Source organism: Populus trichocarpa, chromosome 10 (genome assembly GCF_000002775.5).
Source record: "Populus trichocarpa isolate Nisqually-1 chromosome 10, P.trichocarpa_v4.1, whole genome shotgun sequence".
Classification (NCBI taxonomy): domain Eukaryota; kingdom Viridiplantae; phylum Streptophyta; class Magnoliopsida; order Malpighiales; family Salicaceae; genus Populus; species Populus trichocarpa.
The window spans coordinates 13,385,345-13,406,324 of NC_037294.2; the positions used below are offsets into that span (position 1 = coordinate 13,385,345).

General features: G+C 33.7%; 2 protein-coding genes across 2 annotated transcripts; both read right to left on the bottom strand.

The window, feature by feature from the left end:
- Positions 1 to 147: 147 nt before the first annotated feature.
- Positions 148 to 3,818, bottom strand: LOC7459791 (multicopper oxidase LPR2). Its single transcript, XM_002315856.4, has 3 exons — positions 3,469 to 3,818; positions 1,197 to 2,654; positions 148 to 457 (listed from the first exon to the last, which is right to left on the bottom strand). The coding sequence occupies exons 1-3, from the start codon at positions 3,676 to 3,678 to the stop codon at positions 404 to 406; spliced, it is 1,722 nt and encodes a 573-aa protein (XP_002315892.3). The 5' UTR covers positions 3,679 to 3,818; the 3' UTR covers positions 148 to 403.
- A 6,787-nt stretch (positions 3,819 to 10,605) lies between these two features.
- LOC7459792 (heavy metal-associated isoprenylated plant protein 37) lies at positions 10,606 to 13,571 on the bottom strand. Its single transcript, XM_002315857.4, has 4 exons — positions 13,266 to 13,571; positions 13,033 to 13,112; positions 12,773 to 12,848; positions 10,606 to 12,105 (listed from the first exon to the last, which is right to left on the bottom strand). Exons 2-4 carry the CDS (start codon positions 13,069 to 13,071, stop codon positions 10,958 to 10,960), a joined length of 1,263 nt encoding a protein of 420 aa, XP_002315893.4. The 5' UTR covers positions 13,072 to 13,112; positions 13,266 to 13,571; the 3' UTR covers positions 10,606 to 10,957.
- Between the last annotated feature and the right edge of the window lie 7,409 nt (positions 13,572 to 20,980).

The following is a 20,980-nucleotide window of genomic DNA, read 5'->3' on the forward strand; positions in this document are numbered from 1 at the left end:
AGAGCATGAAAAACTAAGTGTTTCGATCATAGCAACCTATTTTCATAGCCAAAGTATTGATTTGCTTTCTTTTTTTACCACGCATCATAATCTCTCCGACGTACCATCTAGATTCATACAAGGATTTGTAAGTAAAAAAAAGTAATAGAAAGCGAAAAGTGTCTCTTTTTTTCATTGAAGGGATAATTATTATTTGATTCTGAGATTTTTATTTTATTAATTAAACATTATGTACCGAGCACCTCAAATTTCATATATACAAGAGCATTGACATCCTTGGTAGAAATCCCAGAAGGAATTCCGTCAAGCCCAAATATATTTTTAATACTTGATGACACCTACTCTAATGAAACAATCACCGGATTAGGTAGTGACATTTTGAAGTTCTCAGCTCGCCTCCTGATCAACTTATCAGCTTCAATGGTCGCATCATCACATTGTCTTCATGATCCAAGATCTGCATAAATAGAAAGGCCATGTTCATTCTCACTACAAAAGAAGTAGCTATGAAAAAACATCAGTTCAATGTACAAGTTAAATTTTAATAAAACAAAAGAACCATTTTTGAAAGCAAAGTATATATTACTACTGGTTTCGATGACTCTGGTATTTTATATATGGCCAGCCTCTGTAAAGCTAGAAACAAGCATGATGGAGACAACTCAAAAACCTCGGGATACCAGTGGACAAGAAAGTTCGCATTGGAATGTGCATCACGTTCCTGCATTTTGTTTTGTTATAGACAGATCCTGGATTCTAAAGATGAGTGGCTCAGACAAATACTTTACAGAACTCACAAGGAAGCTAATCAACCACTTAGACTGCAATATGTTTTCTTGAATAGAAAGAGGAATCACTTTCTCAAGAAACGGGCAATAAAAACAAAGACTAGATTACAGTGGAGCAGCGACGATCACAATTTAGCTTCTTGGTGGTTTGTTGGCCAACAAACCACCAAGAAGAATAGAGTGAGGTCATTAGCTGTAGAGGAATAGAGTACGGGCAATCACCGGGAATTATTCGGTATAATTCAATTTCTTATGCTTTCTTTTCACCCATAAAAGAAAAATTGAGATGTATGAATTACTTTATATAAGTGAGGGGAACGCAGCTCTCCTAATATCTAATAAATTATCAAAATTTAGATAAGCTAACCTGCAAAATCACAAGATTTGTTCAGGACAAATATTACTTACGTGGCAATGGTAGACGTAACCAGGCTGAGCAGCTGCATCAAACGGATAGGATTCATTTGAGTGTATAAAAGCAAATCTGACAAGAATCTTTGTCACAAATCCGGGTGTCATCTTGTACACATTCTTCCATCCCTTCTCATGGGCCGGCACCTCTATCTTATCTCCACGTGCATGCTGATCTATTTTGCACTTGATGGCATCGTTCAATTTCAACATGCACGCCTTAAACTCCTCCTCCTTGACCAACTTGGTTTGATCAATCACCTTAAACAATCCCAAATGAATATGCAACGGGTGATTATCCTCTGTCAGATTGATCACGTTCCATATCTCACTGGTCCCCACTCTTGGGGTCTCGGTAACTGGTTCATCAAACTGTTTTCCGTTGATGTAAAGATGGGTTGGCTCATCAATGTCGCTCGTGTACTCGTACATGGCAATGTACCGTGTCTTTGATGCACTGGATAAATCAGCATGAGGGTATTTTACCAAGGTTTTGGGTACTCTCCAAGTGTCAAGCTCTGGCTCCTTCTTGATGATAAACTTCATGACCTTGCCATTGGCTTCATTCACTGCGTCCCCGGATGGGTAGGGATACACTGCATCATTGCCTAGAATTGCACTGTCTGACTTTGACTTTGAAAAGTCAACCATCACATCAGCGATTTCAGATGGAGCCAAGAGGGTTTCATTGGTTATCACTGGCTTCTCAAGGTATGCTGAATCAGCTGCCACATGGATGAATTTCAGACCGTTGCTGAAAAAAAACCTGAAGAATCTTGCATTGCTGGCATTGATGATACGAAACCTGTATTTACGACGTCGTACGGTCAGACGAGGCCATGCTTTGCCGTTGACGATAATTACATCACCAAAATACTCTGGCTGCCACTGAGGGTGTATAGAGGGATTATTTCCTGTGGAACTCATGTATATCGAACCATTAGTGAGAAAGCTACGATCGAACACCATCAACGTCCGATCGAATTCATCACCACACGGCAGTCTAAGTGGGGTCTCAACATCACGATCACGGATAATGTAGGCCCCAATCAAGCCAGCTAATAAGTTTACTCTAGTTAACCCCATGGCATGATCATGGTACCATAAGTTTCCTGGATGTTGCAAGTTGGGGTACTGATATTCCTTCTTGGTCCAAGTGGGTCCTACCTCTTTAAATCTACGGGTGAACCATGAGTGCGCATGTCCATCACTCTCAGGCTCACCAATGCTCCCGTGGAGGTGCACCACTGTAGGAATGCCCTTCTTGGTTCTAGGTACAGCGGTTGGTATAGTTGGGTCCCACGGAAGTATATGGTTTGAAGGGAGATGATTTTGCCACGTGACGAAGGCATCGATTCCATGAATGGCCTCGATGGTTGGACCAGGGATAGTTGCATTGCGCTTGGATGTACCATAAGCATACACTGGTGTAGGGGGGAGGTCTCTGTGGAATTTCTGCCACCAAAGATAGTCAAGAATACAGCAATGCAATGGGTTTTTGCTTTTTTAGAAAAAATAAAGTATGAGAGAAGGCCTATTCAGATGAGGCAACAATTCTAGCAGACACTGGGGACGGTGCCAACTAGGAGCATTCTAATAAGCATCGAATTTGGTTCTTTTTTCAGAAAAAGAAAAAGAAAAAAACTCCTAGTGACTCTTCCAAATCCCGAATAGTAGCATTGTATCATGATGCCTGTATTTGGCGCATCGAATTTTTGTGGTGGAAAACGAACAACTTTGTGATTTTTTTATGAATTTATACATAGTATCATCAGAAAAGGATAGCCTATGATGCAAAAAGGATAGCCAACAAAACAAAGAACAGTAGTCCTATATATATATATATATATATATATATATATATATATTAAATGCGGCTCCAAGACGTTGGATTTCAGACCGGGAAGTGGATGTTTTTATATATTTCCTCTTCTATTCATCAGGGTTTTAACATAGTTCGTCAACCATCCACGTCGAAATATTTTTTTTTTCCTGGGGATTTTGATTATCTCAGAGGCAAGAAATTGCTTTTAGAACCCTCATAAGCAGTAAGCATGATTATAAACAAAAGGAGACTCTATGTAATTAACTAAAAACTTCAATTCACCAAAAAGAACAAGAGTTCCACACATCGGATTGAAAAGAAATACATGTATATATATATATATATAAAACTAGGAATCCTGCAGTTAGGTAATTATGATATCGAAACATGCCAGATAATCAATTAAACACGTACGGCAAAGAAATAAAGGCATAGTGATCTTACCCATTGCTTCTTGAACATGCCAATCTCTAGCGGCTTGGATTTGAAAACACCATTCACTACTTCAAAACTCTGGATCTTGGGCATGTCTGGAAGTTCATCGACGAACTTCTCCAATTTAGATGGACTAATAAGATTGTCCTCTGCCCATATTGTAGGAAGCACTATAAGCAGGGCTAAACAGAAGATGTTAAACACCAGAATTCTCTCCATATTAAACAGCACACACAATGGCTGGAAGTGATAAACACCTAGCTACTAGATAAGGAGAGAGACTTTTTGAAGGAAGGAGAGAGAGATTGGTGAATATGTGAGTGAAAAATTATCCAAGGGAATATATAGTGATAGAAAGTAAGAAGACAGAAGAGTTGCTCTTTCTTTGGCATTTCGTGGGCTACGATGGCTGTGAAAAGGAAAAATATAAACAAGGGCATGTTCTCTGCGGGGCATGCTTGGGATTTTTTTATACATCGTATTTTGTCGGGTTTCTTAACTTGTATTAAAGAGGTAATTAACTTCTTTCCTTGAAAAAAAATTGTCATTAATTTTACCCAGGATTTCCATTTCTTTAATTTGCGGTTTTATACCTTTCCATTGCTAACATTTTTATTTTATTTTTTTAAATTGGGGCTCCATGCCCTGAGAGAATTAAATTCACGACAACCATGTTGAATCTTGACCTCCCTGTCTCTTGCCGACAAAGATTTCGCTATGGTGATCAAAGCATGATTATTGTCCACTCTACTAGTATCCTGTGTAATAAGTGTCAATGCAATATTCGTCAAATCCGATTCCAGCACTAGTTTCCTGATTCTTAACGCCGAGGCCATTTCCAGCCTTGTCATAATTGCCCACAATTCCGTTGTGACCGAAATGCAAACTCCAGTGTTGATTGCAAAGCCCTTTACCTATGTCCTAAAGCTATCCCTTATAAGACCTCTAGCTCCTGCCAAAATAATGTTCTTGCATGGGAAGAAGATGAGAAAGAGCCTTCCATTTCCATTCTTTATTAGTTACCATATATGCTATAGTCACATTAATAAATTCCCCAGGCACGCCTTGCGAAACCAAATTCTCTAAAGAGCCAAAACCATTTAACTAGATATCCATCCAAAACCTCACATTCTTACCATTCCCTGTTGACCAGCTTGTATAACTTGGGCCAAATCTTGCAAATAGCTTTCCATAAAGGGGAGTTTTTGCCTTTAGCCTGTACTTGAGGGATATTATGATCCTTGGAACAGATATATTTGCCTCTTAAAACTCTCGCCCAAAGACTAATACAATCATGAATTATCCCCCATCCTAGCTTCAATATTGGAAGCCTTGTCCATACCATATATACTGCGAAGTCACAGTCCACCCTCCAGCTTGGGTTGGCATATATAAGGTCTTCCAATTGATAATTAAGGTGCACTTTGCCTTTCCCCTCAAAAAAAATATCATGGTTTTATTAACATTCGTTTTCTTCCCCGGAACATCATAAGATCATTCTTCCAGGCACTCCTGATCCCAATTGATTTTCACTAGCTTCCACAAATAAAAAGCATATCGTCAGCAAACAAGAGGTGAGATATATTAGGATCCCTCCAACACAATTTAAACGATTTCCAATTCCCTTTCTTCACTTGTTTACTTATCATCTAAGATAATCTCTCTGACATAAAACAAAAACATAAGGATATAAAAGGTCTCCCTACCTAATCTCCATGGGGAAGAAAATGAAAGATGGACTCTCATTCCATAAAAACTTAATATAATATATTCTTAACAATTTAAGATAAAACTAAAAATAAAATCTATATGAGATAACATATTTAAGGGGTGATAGTATTTTTTTTTTGTATAATCAGTCTCATTTCATATAATTTCTATTAACTTGTTAGAGTTTCTAGATAATTATAATATTAGGTGACTCCATAAAATCATCTCATCTTCTTATATTAAGTGATATTATATTAGGTAATTTCATAATATTTTTTTTTATAATCTATATCATATCATAAAATCTATAATAACTAGTTAGAGTTTTTAGTAATCATTATAATAATATTAAGTGGTGATTTTTTAAATAAAATATTAACTATTTTTTTTTCTTAAAATTTTAAAAATCACCCCACTAGTGCGAGAATCATCTTGCCTTCTTATATATAGTCAGAACTGTATCCATCCTCACCTCTAAAAACGAGGACCCCGTCAATGAGTCTTTGTAACTAAGGTTACCCTTGTTTCTGCTCCCTCTTAAGACTCTCCGACTTCCATTCCACCCACTAAATTTTGTTTCCCCACGTTAACGTTGATTTTTTTGCCAGAGCGGGATATCAAATCTGTTTCTTCGATAAAAATTCTCGTAGGTTCGCCATTGACAGACACGATAGTTTTTTTCCTTCACTTAACGGTGGTGTGGTAGTTTTTTTTTTTTTTTATACCATATTCTTAAAGCACACACTATATTTTCTAAAAACAAAAAATACATGCTTTTTAATTAGAGGTATGGTAGCTTTTTGAAAAAAAAACAACCACACCTCCCATCCAAACACCTTCTTAATGTAATATATAATCGATGGTTTATTAATGTAATACAGAGTGTTTTTTAATTAAAAAATATATTAAAATAATTTTTTTATAATTTTTAATATTAATATATTAAAATTATTAAGAAAGACCTAAAAAATATTAATTTATAATATTTCAAGCAAAAAATTAAAAAAAGTGCTAAACGACACTTCAATAAAAAGAGTGATGTTGGCTTTTCCCCTTTTTAGGGCACTAACAAAAACAAAAAGAAATCGATATTATTGTCTTTATTTATATTATTTTCCATACCTAACCTTTGCATTTAATGTTTTTCTAATTAGCATTAACTTGGTTTAAAGAATCTCCATCGATTTTTAAATCTTTTTGTTAATACTCTCATTTAAATTGTACTGTTTTTTTTTTTTTAAAAGAAACAAAGTCATTTTTATAGAGAATTTAACATTTTTTGTTAAGTATTTTAAAATAAGTCCTTGTTTGAAAAATAAAATAATTTGATGGTAAAAACGGTACAAAATTAACAATACTTCAATAATTTGGTGATATATTTGGAGTTCGCCCTTATCTATTTTAAGAAAATTAAATAAAAATCTTTAAAACACACACATGTGTAAGGGATTATTTTATTTCTTTTTAATTTTGAAGATTTAATAAAATATATATATATATAAAAAATAAGTGAGCAGGAGGAGGAGGTAACTGGGATATCCCACCTACCAATTTTGCTATGGTCTACTCTCTCCTGTAAGATTAAAAATTCATGTGGATATCACCCCCCCTCGTTATACGCATCAATGAATATAGGCCACATAGCATGTTAAAAAAATCTCATCATGGGGCCATTTCTTCTTTCACTCGAGAATGGTTCAATGATTGAGGCCTTTTTCCTCTGTAAAGTATAAACACAGCGGAAAATGAGTGACAAGGAGACTATAAATATATCATATCACCACCAAGTCTTCCACCGACTGTTGGACTTGACGTGAGCCCTGAGGTTCTGAAATGAGCGTGACAGTTCTTCAGTATTTTAATGAAAATTAAGCCTGTTCTCCATTGCCTTACAATTTGGATAATTCAAGTGTGAAAAGAAAAAATATTGACATAGCAAATGCATTGTTCCCGTTACATCATGCTTAGCCATGTAATTTCAAATTAATTATGAGATCACTAGTGAAGGCAGGATTTATTATACTGAAGATTCCTCGGTTGCTACTTACCGAGTCTTTATTTTGTTGTGCACTAGGAAAAGATTGCTCTTAACGGTCAAAGTAAACCTTTTCATTTTAAATTAAAGAATTTGAAATGAATCAAATCTCCCCCAGGTAGAATTCGAGTCTACTTTCGTTTACTTTTTCTCGACTCGTTTTATTAATGATTTTTGACTTGTAGATAAAAAACGGGCAATATTGAATAATAAATAGACTTTATGGTGCAAAATGAATAGTAAATGGGCTAGCTTGTTTTTCTCTCTCGGCAGGGAAGATTGACTGAAGAGTTTGATAGGCTAGCTGGAAAAAAAAATATTTTCGTGTCAATAATTTATTAAGCACGCAGCCTGTCCTCATATGTCAGAATGCCAGTTATGAAAGAAATTTCCATAGGATGAATAGAACAACTGATTCCATCAGAAACTTCAACAACGATTATATTTAAAGTCACGGACTTCTTTGCGGGGTTGTCTCCCCGTCCAAGAAACATGGCTAGTCAAGAAAATACAGGGCTTTCACTTTCGAGGTTTCCTCCTGCACAATTAGGGTGTGTTTGGAGGAAAGGTAGTTTGTGTTTTTTTTAAATAAAAAATATATTTTTATAGCTTTTAGAGGTATAGTTAGATATAATTTATGTTTAAATATATTATACCTTTAAAAAAAAATCATCACACCTCCAAACCAAACACCGTCTTAATCAGCTCCGTCAAGTGATCTCCAACGTGTAAACCACTTGGCTTGAGTGGTGTGAAAGTGACCATTACATGCTCGGCTCGGTATTATCTACCTACTTTTTCCTCTCTTTTTTTAATGAATTAAGGCAAAATAAATCTTATTTAAATCGCGTAGATACAAAATTATCGACGAAGTTAGTTAGATAATGATAAATTAATGAGAAGAACCGGGAATATTATCAAGCGGGGGGCGTTTGATAAGTTAATAGTTCTTTATTTTTTTGTTTTTGTTTTGAACAATGATTGGATATTTTGTAAAGATTGATGAGAAAGAAAACATAGAGAATAAAATAATATTAATTAAACGTGCTCAATATTAAATGTGATGCTTAGGGTCCAAATTTAATACCAATCAGACGTGAGCCATCTCTGCAATGGGCGCACGTACACGATAAATTTTATAAGGAAATTGAACCCACTCTGGTAAGTGAACCCACTCTGGTAAGTGTGTTTGTAATTATAATAATGATTATTTTTTAAAGTGTTTTTTATTTAAAAATATATTAAAATAATATTTTTTTTATTTTTAAAATATCATTTTTGACATAAGCATATCAAAATAATAAAAAAAATATTAATTTCAAGCAAATAAAAAAACAAAAAAAATTATTAAAAAAAAAACAATTATGAAATATAAAAATAAACATAGTAATAAAAGGATGCTGGACTACTGGGGCCGTTCTGGGGCAAGCCCGAGCCCTTGTAAGTCGTAACCTACATTGATTCTGTGAGCGATGTCCGTAGTACCGGGCTTGGTGTCAGTGGGCTTTGTAGTGATGGCCTCATCAATTCTGCTGCCACTTTCACCCCCCTGAGCAAAGCCTATGATGGACCAATGGCGAAATAAAACTTCCTCTCCCTTAGCTCTCTGACAAAACAAGCACCTCACCCATAATTACCTATCTGCATGACATTATAACATATACGTGATCAATTTAACTATAGACTGCGCCATTGCGCAGATAGTGATAGACTTCCAGTAGTTAATCGGCCCCCCCGCGCAGTGCCTATGATTGTTTACGCCTTGCTGGAGTGTTTAGGGGGGTGTTTTCATTTACAAATGCATGACTTTCTTCTTTGGTTTCATGTTTCTCCCTTCCACGAATGCACCTTGTCCTATAATCTATTTTCTCATGTGAAATAATCACAGTTTCTTTGATTTCTCCACCATTTTTGTATATGGTTCCCACTTTAGCACTGGTGGGCAAGTATGCTATGACCATTCCACCTTTAAGGTGACTCTAGTAACCCACTCAGGTATTCGTCCAGTCACGTCGTCTGCCTTTCACTGTCCACAACATTCTTTCTCGGTGCCTCTGTCGCAGAGGTTAACGCTTTATAATAATGGCTTCAATTCTAGACGCTCTTGTAAGTCCTTCCCACTTCTTTACAAGGTGATGCACGCTTGAATCATTGTTTTCGTGGTGGTGGTTCGAACAAACATGCATGAACTTACATTTGACAAATAATAAGTTGAACTTCAAAGTAATCATGATTCATCATTTAGGCATCTGTTTAAAGGGATTGCTTGCTAATCTTTCCAGCTTCAAAGAATTAATTTTGAAGTGTGTATTTGAAGTGTCCTCTTTAGTTATTCTAGATACATGCATGTAGAACATCATTATTAATAATGTGATTATTTAAATGTATAGGCTTCTATAAATACATTGCATGAAAGAGTTGAAATCCAAATCCAAATTCATCGAACTTCCTCTCTCTTAAGAGAGTTATTTGATACACGAGTGAAATGTGTTTCACCCTGCTTCCCTTTCCCTTCAATTATTTCCTTAAGATATAAGTTTATACGATGCTCGGTCCGTGACTTTTTAAAGCATTAGTTTAAAAATATATTAAAATAATATTTTTATTATTTTTTAAATATTAATTTTGATATTAACACATCAAAATAATATGAAAATATTTAAAAAATATTAATTTGAAATAAAAAAATAAAAAAAATTATTTTTTTTAATCAATTTTAAAACATATAAACAGCCCAAAAACTACTGGTGTGTGAAATTTTTGCTTGCGAGATCATTCTTGCAGCTCTGAATCAATGGCCGCACAGCTAGTGACATCCTCCTTTTAATCATGGGCTGGTCCCGTTCATTCTGGTTGATTGTTTTGGATCAGAGCAATAAATTGGTCCTCTTCGGCCTGCTTACTGTATTTGAAATCGTACTTGAACCTCTAGTTACTAGTTAGAGCTAAACACATTTTGATGATAAATGTGTTTCAAAATTATAATCATTTTTAAAATAGTTTTAAGAAAATAGTTTGTTTGATAATATATTAAAATACTTTTTTTATATCAAAATATCATAAAACACGTAATATCAGCGGCTATCACCATAGAGGAAAATGGTGTTAGTGAATCAGGGCCAACTATGTTAGGGTTTCCACTTTCCAGTGTTAACCATACCTTGTAGTTGTCGTGTCGGCTAAACCACATTATACATGCTTTGCACGTGAGGTGCACGTGTGTTCCTAACCTGCACAGTACCAGTACCACCGACGCGAGATGCATTTGTCAACCCAGCTGTTCTTCCTACTGGTCTCCGCAAACGGGGCCATCGTGTCTCTTGTACAGAACCCAACGTCACCTTGGCTGTCATGGGGGAAATTTAAAGGCACTCAGAATTTGACAATGCTCCTCAAAGCTATACACCAACATTTATATATTACTCCATAATTCACTCCCTTTTGTTTATTTACTTGCTGGTAGCGTGGCTTACACAATCCACAAACCAAGACTCTCTTTCTTTCAAACAAATAAAAGAACAAGAGAGAGCTCGACTAATTTAGAAACAAACATCTTAACGACTACACGATACACTGCTAAAAAAAGAAGATTCAGAACTAACTACAGAGACATCCTGCATCCAATTCTCAATCCGACCTGTTCCTCTAGACCACACCACCGGAGAATACTGACAAGAGGAACCAACTCCCCTAAACATTACATTTATTCAAGTCAGCACACCATTCTTTTTTTACTCTTTCTACATGCTTTCATTACATTATGGAACAGCTGCTAGTGCTCTCATCACTGAACATTTCTGTTGATGCTGCAGCAGAGAAATCGCCATTATAATTAGGTTGTTCAGCGTAGGGGTGAGCTAGGTGAGGGTCAGCGTAGGGGTGAGGGTGAGGGTTGTAGCAATAACCAGTGGTCGGTGGATTATAAGGAGACCTGTGATACATCATCTGGGGGTGTTGCAAGCCATTCCTGTTTTGCATGTTCATCATCATTGATGCTGGATGGTTTTGCCCAGTCATGTTCATCTGGGGTTGTTGCATGCCATTCCTGTTTTGCATGTTCATCATCATTGATGCTGGATGGTTTTGCCCAGTCATGTTCATCAGCATGGATGATGGGTACTGACCTGTGCTATATCCACCAGTCGGGAATCCCGCTGCCGCTGCTGCAGAAGGTCCTTGATGCCCGTTATTATTGGATTGAACTTGCAACCCTAGACCGTTGGGATTACCTCCTAATGCAGCAATAGCAGCTGTAGCATTGCTGACATTAGCATCATTTCCACGAAAACCAGCAAGGTTCATCATGGTACTAGTGTCATTTCCCCTTTTGCCCTCCCCAGCACTGATGTTTCCACCACCTAATTGGGCATTTTTCATTTGCAATGCTGCCATGGTTTTCTGATCTATCCCCCCTGGATTGACCTTCATTCCCATATTCTGATTTGGGTTTCCTTTCTTTCCAGCATTCCCATTTACAAGATTTTTCATTTCATTACCATTGTTAGAAGCTGGAGGAATGGCACCGATACCTTTCTTTGCTTTGTTTGCATCCATGATATGCTGCCTGAGAAGACCCAGTTGGCTTGGTCCAAGAAATCCGAGGTCATCCCCATCATCATCTTCTTCATCATCAAGATAGTCATCATCTTCTTCAGAGCTGAATACAGGGAATTTCTGCTGGTTCTTGAAGGCCTCGAGGCCCTTGACCAAGCCTTGCTTTTGACTTTTATTGCTCTTGTCATCTTTGATGCAGTTGTTATTTTGTTTTTGATTGGACTTTTGGGACCAAACCTCAGCATGTTTCCCAGCTCTGACTAGTTTCTTGATCAAAGTTGCGGTATCTACAGTACCTGAAACTGTGACTTTTTGTTGCTCGGCATCTATGTTTACTTGGTAAACTCCTGTAACAAAAGGGTTTCAGAAAACATAAATAAATAAAAGCCTGAAGAAATTGATCACCAAATATAAGTCAGGGTTTTATTTTTGACATCTAAATCTAAGCACCTTATCTTTCTGAAGTACAAATATCTCAAAATCACTGGCTAGTAGAATGATTATTCCTCGTATGAAGGTAAATTTCGTCATTTCTGATAACGGATCATTACATAGTATGCTCTTTATGCAGAGATTTTACATTTTGACTCCTTAATTATCTCCATTTTTTAAATAAAAAAAAGTCAATGGAAAATTAATTAGTAGCTCGACGCAAGGAAAATCAATAAAGTGACAAAATGAAACGAGATCATAAATTTATTCATGACATGGGAAATAGAAGAACACAAGTGTTCTGGCTTGGCCCTGGAAAAATTTGAGGGATAATTTTTTTAATTCTCATTTCATCCACTCATCGTGCTCTGGTTTTCAACTGGAATTCAAACTATTATACAAGAGCAAACCATTCCTCTTTTGCTACCAATTATTAGCAGCAAAATAAAAAAAACTACAAGAAACTCTGCCGCACTATAAAAATGAAAAAGAGCAAGCAAAGCAATCCAAAATCCCACATCAAAAAGGAAAAGGCAAGAACATTATACTATAGTATAGAAATGATGATAAGAAGCTGAGCACCTTCAATCCTCTGAAGGTGTTTCTTTACTTTCTGCTTACACCCATCACAGTGTATGTTCACTTTGAGAACACAAGTCTGTACAAAAAGAAGAAGAAAAGAAATAAGCAAACAACAAAAACAAGAAGAAAGATGCTAGAGAAAAAGAGGCCACCACCAAACTTTACCAGCAGATATAAAAAAATACAATGAAAAAGTGGGACTTTAAGAAAGGACACAAAGAATGTGGCTAAGAAAGAAAGAGGGGGGGAGAGAGAGAGACCTGGATCTTGAGGAGCTTAAAGTCATCTTCTTTGGTCATCTCTTCAGTGTTTTGTAATGAAAGAGGCTCAAAACACTCAGCTAAAAAATAGGGGAAGAAATAAAGTAGAAAAAGTTAGCACATATCATCCATCTATATAAGCTAGTGAGCGTAAATGGTTAACACAGGTTCAAGTTACACAACCAATTATAGATAAAAAGATAGTAAGAGAATATAGGTTCTTCATTTCTTACTCTCTTTTCCTTCTCTTCTTCCAGTTCTCAAAAGCAAACAAAATAAAAGCACATGGGCATTGTTTTAGCTTCTTCAGACTTCAGAAAAATTTAAAGGAACAACCAAAGAACACAGAAACCAAAACAAACAATGCCAGGACAAACAAAGCGAAAAGGAGAAGATAAAGTAGGCGCGGGAGGGAATAAAAGTCAGAATCGGGACATGAAACATATGGCAGTGTAGCAGGGAGAGAAGTGGGAGAGAGAGAAATAAGGAGGAGGAGGGGATGCTCTGCTCTGTGAAATCCGAGGTGATGTGATTTAACGTTAAATACTGAAGGGGAGAAAACAATAAAAGTAGAACAGCGACTTGACAGGCCGACTTCTTTCCCTGACCAATTTGTCCGCATTCATTTTTATCGTTGGAAACACAAAAAATATAGAGAGACTGGTGTACTGTGTGTATCTATCGTGGATAGTATAATAGATATTTATGGATAAGTAGGATACATTTAGGTACAAGAATATATATTACGCAAGATCAGAATAATTATTAAAAAAGGTTATTATTTTTTATTCGGTCATCATGTTAGATACAAGAATATATTTTTTTAGGAGTTTCTAAATGTTATTTTTTTTTTGTAGTAGTAAAATAAAAAAATAATTACTTTTGTCTGTAGGATTTTTAAATTTTAAAAATTTTATTGAGACTTTAATTTTGACAGTTTTTATAATTTTTTTATTTTTTTTGTATTTCATGCTTTTTTTTTGTAATTTTAAATTTTTATTTTGTTTTCTGGTTATGATATGATTTATAACATATTTAAAGTTTTGTAACTCTGTACAAGAAAATTATTATTATAGAAAAAAATAAAATATGCAAACTTGAAGTTTATATTTGTTTTTTATTAAAAAATTTGTGTTTTTTTTAATTTGTTGCTTTCTTCACCGGGGTTTGTTATTCATTTTTATCGTTGGAAACATAAAAAAAAAAAAAAAAAAACAGGGAGAGAGGGATGTTTTTGGAAGTGAGAAATGGAGTAGTAATCGGCCTTTGTTTTTGGAGAAAATGTGGAAAATATCTCACAAACATGACAATATATTTTTTAAAAAAATTGGATATTTAATAAATAAAGATATGAAAATTCAATGATAATGAAACAATAATTATGTGCTCTGATAATGAAACAGTGAATAAAGGTAGAAGAGGAGACGGTGACAGTGATGATAATGGAGGCAAAGGATGCAATGGAACTTGTGTGTGATTAAGATAGTGATGATGGTGGCTGTTTGGAGGTCGAGGTGATTAGACCATGTCACTTATAATTCAAATTATTAAATAATATCGTGAGTTAATTAATATTGGGATTTTTTAAGAGTTGAATATATATTTTTTAATAAATAAAATAAAATTTAAAACTAGCTTGAAATATTTTATATTTTTAAAAAAGAATTTCACGAGAAAAACACGGGAACATGGGTAGAAATATTTTATGCAAAACAAAGGAAGCGAATGTTTTCCAGAGTTTAAGCCCTATTTTTGGATTGCGGGTCTTAATAGAAATGGATAAAAAATTAATATTTTTTCTTAAAATAAAATTTCATATTTTTTTACTGTCTTGATGGTTAATATTAAAAATAAAATAATAAAAAAAATTATTTTAATATATTTATAAACAATAGATATTTAAAAAATTAACCATAAAAAAAAAACCAATACTGACAAGCAACCAATACTGATTTGATTAGGAAACAAGCAAGGAGTGCTGCTCTGAAGGGATAGAGTCAGCTCATTGATTCTTGGACCGAACACCATCGGGCTTTTTTTTTCTCTTTTACTTGATTGTGTTGATGATTCGAACGACAGAGACATCCTTGCTGCATCTTGAGGATATCTGTATGCTGGCAGTACTGTTTCTAGGGTGGCTTCCAGTTGCTAGCCGTCTGATGTCTCGGATTTCGGATGAGTAAAAATGTGCTTCTGTTTATTTTATTTTTTTAGGAAGAGAACAGATTTGTTCCCAGACTATTGTTCGGTTTCAACTAGTTCCCCAAACAAATTAATTTTTAAATTGGATCCCTCTTCTACTGGATATTTCGTAATTAATCCCTGTCAAAAAATTTTTTTTTTTTAATAACATGTGAGTTGCTTGACAGTGTGATAAGAGTTATTTTTAAAGTATTTTTTATTAAAAATATAGTAGAATAATTTTTTATTATTTTTAAAATTTTATTTTTGATATCAATATGATAAAATAATTTTAAAATATTAATTTTTTATAAAAATCATGTTAAAATCTCAATATCAAACAACTCCTACATAAAAAGGACTTATATGTCATGAAAGGACATGATTTTCTACGTTGATTTCAACAATTAAGATTAATGGGTGATATTCGATAGATGTACAATCCAAATTGAGAATTATTTTTGTTTGGTGACCCAGCTGAGAAATCAATAATAGTTGTGGACAATCTTTCATTTACCCGATTTTTATTACTAAAAAGGAATATACTAATTTTTGCATGCTTATCAAAAAAAATTTTTTAAAAAATGGAAATAATCTAAATAACTTACACCTCATTACTTATTAGTTTTGAACATTTATAAAAATTAAAGTGTATAGAACATATGAAGTAGTGGTCAAGGATTAAAGTATTGATGCTCATTATTAACCTCATTTCTCAGTATAGATTTAGTAGGTGTTTAAAAATATAATAATGGTTATAGTTTAAAGTATTTTTTATTTAAAAATATATTAAAATAATATATATTTTTTAAAAAATATTTTTAATATTAATAAATTAAAACAATTTAAAAATAAGTAATTTTTTTATAAAAAAATTAAAAGATTGTGGCTGGACCGCTTCCTATAGTATGTTTGGAAGTGTGGTAATGATTGCTTTTGAAAATAGTTTTCAGTTTAAAACATATCAAAATAATATTTTTTATTTTTTAAAAATTATTTTTCATATCAGCATATTAAAAGTACCTGAAAACATAAAAAATATTAATTTTTTAAAAAACAAATAAAATTTAAATTTTTTTAAAAATATTTTATTACCATGCCAAACACACGTATTCTCCTGTACTAATTGATAGCCCGACTCGCTGGCACTATTTTACTAACTATTTAAAAAGATAAAATCTCCACTGGAGGAGCCTGGCCCGGCCTACTGAAAGCCCGTAAAAACCGAGAAGTTGAAAAGAAATGCGAGAAATTGAAGAGATAGAAGGAGATTGTCAATAATGATGCCCCTGTCCCTCTGGGGCCTACCTCACCTTATTGTCGAGTGCACGACAAATAGGGTTTCAGTTTCGAGGGAAATTTCGCTTTTTGTCATTGTCACCTCTGAACTCTTGCTTGTTTTACAGAGTGGCCCCTCTACTTTGTTTACATTGCCTTCGGCGAAGGAAGCTCACGCTAGTATATTATTTTCCTGTTTGTCACCGTGTTTTTTAAAAACAATTAAAACTTTTTAGATTAAAATTATTATTTTATATTTTTAGGTCATTTTAATATATAAAAATTCGAAATAAATTTTAAAAAATAAAATAAAAATATTATTTTAATATATTTTTAATTAAAAATCATTTCGAAAAAAAATCTACCATACTCTCAATTAGGGGTGAGCAAAAAAACTGAAAAATCGATTAAACCAAGAAAACCGGAAAAAAAATAACAGAAAAAACCGAACCGTAAAAAAAATCGATTAAACTGATTAAAATTTAAACAAACCGACAGGTTCAGTTCGGTTTTATAAGCTTGAAACTGAAAAAACCGAACCGAACCCAAACCGGAAAAAACCGAGCAAAACCGGTTTGAACCGGTTTTTATCCTAAAAACCCAACCGAAACCGGTCGGTTGGAACCGGTTTCGATTTTTTTAAATAAAAAAATTTTGATTACTGAATCGAAAATAATCACCCCTATTCTCAATACTTCTAGTCACTTGGAAAATTCTACAGCTTGATTTTTATTTTTATTTGAGTAAAAACTTTAATAAAAGAATTTACTTTGTTTGTATTACAGGTTATTGTTTAAAGTATTTTTTTAGTTAGAAATGTATAAAAATAATTTATTTTATTTTTAAAAATTATTTTAATATCAACGTATCAAAATAATTTAAAAATTTAAAAATATTAATTTAACAAAATCAAGATGTAAAAAATATAGTTTCTACTGTATTTCCAACCACATTTAAAAAAGAAAACACTATTATTCATCGTACAATTTGTAGGGACACTACATTTTCTTGGGTGATTTCGACGACGAGCCTTCTTTTTTCTGATTAATTCCAACTTTTGTTTGCACGGTGTCAGTCATTCGAGGACCGTTTCAACAGCAAAGAATGTACAGAACGTTGCTGGTTCGTCGATTTTCCCATGAAGACAAGACAATGTCGATGGGATGATAAAAATACTCGTCTGCCATGAGTGGGCTCATTTTCTCTTCTAACCCTGCTTGAAGAGGTAAGAGCACCTTGAATGGTAAAAATTATTTGAAAAAACTAAATTATTGAAGAGAAAAAAATCATCTTCACGATTTATTTTCTGGTGACGTGAATAAAAATATAAAAGATTCGCGGGTCAGCTATGCAAAGAGATAAAGGAATGTGACCTTTTGAACCTTTACCATGATAGAGCCTGTCTTTATTTTCTGGTTTTTTAACGGGAAAAAACAAAAACAGAGGAGACAAAGTCCGCTTTTTAACTTTTTTGGCGCACAATTCCCCAGCACCCTTCCTCCTATTTTAACCCTTTCTGTGCAATTATCCATGCTTGCCACGACAATAGGTTGATGGAGGATGGGTGATAGTGTTTTTGTTTTTTTTTTTAAAAAAGCCAGTATTTGCATAAAAAAATATTTGATAAATAAATAAATTAATTTTTTTTTAATAAAAAAACAAAATTTATAAATTATCTCATCTCGCAATAATTTGCAATGTTGAGAACACATAAAAATTGCTTAAAATAAAATCTACCAGTTTTGTTGTTTCTAATCTTTAAATTTAATCAACATGCTCTAGTTTATAGATTAGAATTATGAAGCAAAGCTCGCTAAAACAACTTGAATAATTTAGTTGAAGCATAATGGCTAAATCATGTTAAAAAAAAATTAAAATTGTTCTACATACCTAGTTTTAATTGATTAGTTGTGCTGGGTCAATATCGAAAAAAAACAACAACAAAAAATGTCAATTTTGTTATTTTTTTTAGGTTTGGATTCTTTTGGTTATGTATTTTTTTTTTATCTCTACATAAACATTTGGTGTTTTGGTTTTTTATTTGATTTTTAAATTATCAACTTTCTAAAAACTATCATAATTTTCTTATTTTTTCTATCTATTTTTCTATAATTTAGAACTTTATTCTTAAAGTTTAATGACCCTAGTTTTTATACATTCTACTGATTGTGTCAGAACCTCAGGCTCCAAACCTAAACTGAGGTTCTCCCACATTTTAAAATTATGATTCAAATTATTTTTTAAGGTGTTTTTTAAAATATCAAAATATTTTAAAACAAAAAAATACAAATATTTTTTAAAAGCAAAAATAAACACACCAAAACCTGCTTTGTTCGAGATACTGTGACCTGTGGATTATATTATTCTGCTCGGAATAGTGTACCTTTATATTTTAAAAAATTGAAAACAACAAGACTTGCAATTTTGTAAATATTTTTTTATTTGTGATATTTTCTCAGATAACTTTCTAACAGGTGCTATTTTTGTAATGAAAACCTCCATTGTTTAAGGCTTTTTATTTTGTTACGCCATGATCAGAGGGTGGCACGCAATCGCACGAAGGTTAAAGTGAAGAGGCAAAAAATGTGTAAGAATTTTACAGGGTCTAAAGAGGCCAGGGAAGGGTGTGTCAGGTCCATCATTACTTGCTCCCCAGCTCCTGCATGTCTCTCTGCACGCTGCCCAAACCACACCAGGCTACCTTTCCCTTTACTTGCCTTTATTTATTACCTTCGCTTCTGTCTCAAGCCAGCGTGTTTTCTTTTTCTTTTTTTAACCATGCTTTTAAAAAATTCATTTTTTTCAAATTAATTTTTAAAGCATTTTTAGATATATTAATATTAGAAATAAATTTTTAGAAATAAAAAAATATTATTTTAATACAATTTTAAATAAAAATAAACTTTATTATGGCTAAAATATCTGATTTTTTTAATCTACCATAATAATTACCTCAAGTGCTACTAACTTTTTTGGTGTTTGACATCGTGGAACTATTAAAATGAGTGTTTGAGATGGTAGCAACTTTTGTTCTCACGATGAATTTTAAAAAGTGTGTTTTATTTTAAAAAATATTAAAATTTATTTTTTAATTATTTTATTTTATTATATTTTTAAATAAAAAATATTTTGTAAAAACACCTTTGTACTGATCTACCCAACCTTCACAAATTCTCAATTACCAAAAAGAGGTAAAATTCGCTCCCAGCTCAGCATCTGATGAAATTTAAAAGGAAGAGTGTGGTACAATTTGGCCGAGATGGGCGAGGACAGGGCTTTTATTTATTTTTTAATTATTTTATTTTATTATATTTTTAAATAAAAAATATTTTTTAAAAACACCCTTTGTACTGATCTACCCAACCTTCACAAATTCTCAATTACCAAAAAGAGGTAAAATTCGCTCCCAGCTCAGCATCTGATGAAATTTAAAAGGAAGAGTGTGGTACAATTTGGCCGAGATGGGCGAGGACAGGGCTTTTATTTATTTTTTTATTGTAAATATATCAAAATAATATATTATTTTATTTTTAAAAATTTATTTGCGATACAATTACGTCAAAATGATATATAATTTTTTTTTTAAAAATCAATTTTTTTTTAAAAACGTTTTTGCACTGTGTTTAAATACCTTCAAAGATCTGGGATGGTTTTTATGGTATGGACCGGGGTCCATAAGAACTACGTTTATTTGATGATCAAATAAAAACCACAATCAAAGAAAGGACTTTACGCGCAAGAGCTCATGGGCTCTCCTTGAACCAGGGCCCACAAGCCACGGTTAATAACTACCTTCATATATTGGTTTAAAATAAGATCTCATATTATTGAATTAATTCAAGGCTAGAGCTTGGAGAAAAAAATTAATGTTGAACAACGTCTGGTAAAATCCAGTCAATTCCCTGTAAATATGGTTAATAACTACCTTCATATTCCCATTCACCAGGTTGCTGACGTGTTCGAGAAGCATGGAATACTTGCTGCCTGGGATTAATTGTTTTGCTTAGCAGACAGCTTCCATCGACACAGACTTAAAGCTCCCATTCCAAATTAACTCAAGGCCGAGTTGAATAGCCCAGGTTCTGGGCCGAGGATGGCTGAAAAATCAGGCTTGAACCGGGCAGGGAGTCCGAGTAAGGCCGCCTGCATCCGGTTTGCTTCAATTTAATCCAGCCTTCAATCGGAAAGCCCAGCATGTGTGATTCTCGGGAGGGGGCCTGAGAATTGAATCCCCCTGGCTTCTTTTAACTTCCGGGCAGCACGAATCAAAGCGGCAAAGGAGATTGACTAGGCTTGGGTGAGCATCACCACCACGATGAAAAGGAAATTCATGATCATGCCAGGCATCGTCATGACGTTTTATTTTTATTTTGTAAAAGAGGTGTGGATTTGAAATCTCTGTAAAGAAAAAGTAACAGATTATATAAGAAAAACATTAAAATATTCGAGGTATAAAATATTGTTTATATGAACAACTAATCACCCCAGC

Bases quoted from the DNA above. Each gene is read 5' to 3' on its own strand.
- LOC7459791 (XM_002315856.4), bottom strand. From the start codon at position 3,678: ATGGAGAGAATTCTGGTGTTTAACATCTTCTGTTTAGCCCTGCTTATA. The intron at 2,655-3,468 runs GTAAGATCACTA...CTTTGGTGGCAG, and splicing joins GCATGTTCAAGAAGCAATGG to AAATTCCACAGAGACCTCCC. The intron at 458-1,196 runs GTAAGTAATATT...CTATTTATGCAG, and splicing joins GTTACGTCTACCATTGCCAC to ATCTTGGATCATGAAGACAA.
- LOC7459792 (XM_002315857.4), bottom strand. From the start codon at position 13,071: ATGACCAAAGAAGATGACTTTAAGCTCCTCAAGATCCAG. The intron at 12,849-13,032 runs GTCTCTCTCTCT...CTTTTTGTACAG, and splicing joins TTAAGCTCCTCAAGATCCAG to ACTTGTGTTCTCAAAGTGAA. The intron at 12,106-12,772 runs GTGCTCAGCTTC...CTTTTGTTACAG, and splicing joins ACACCTTCAGAGGATTGAAG to GAGTTTACCAAGTAAACATA.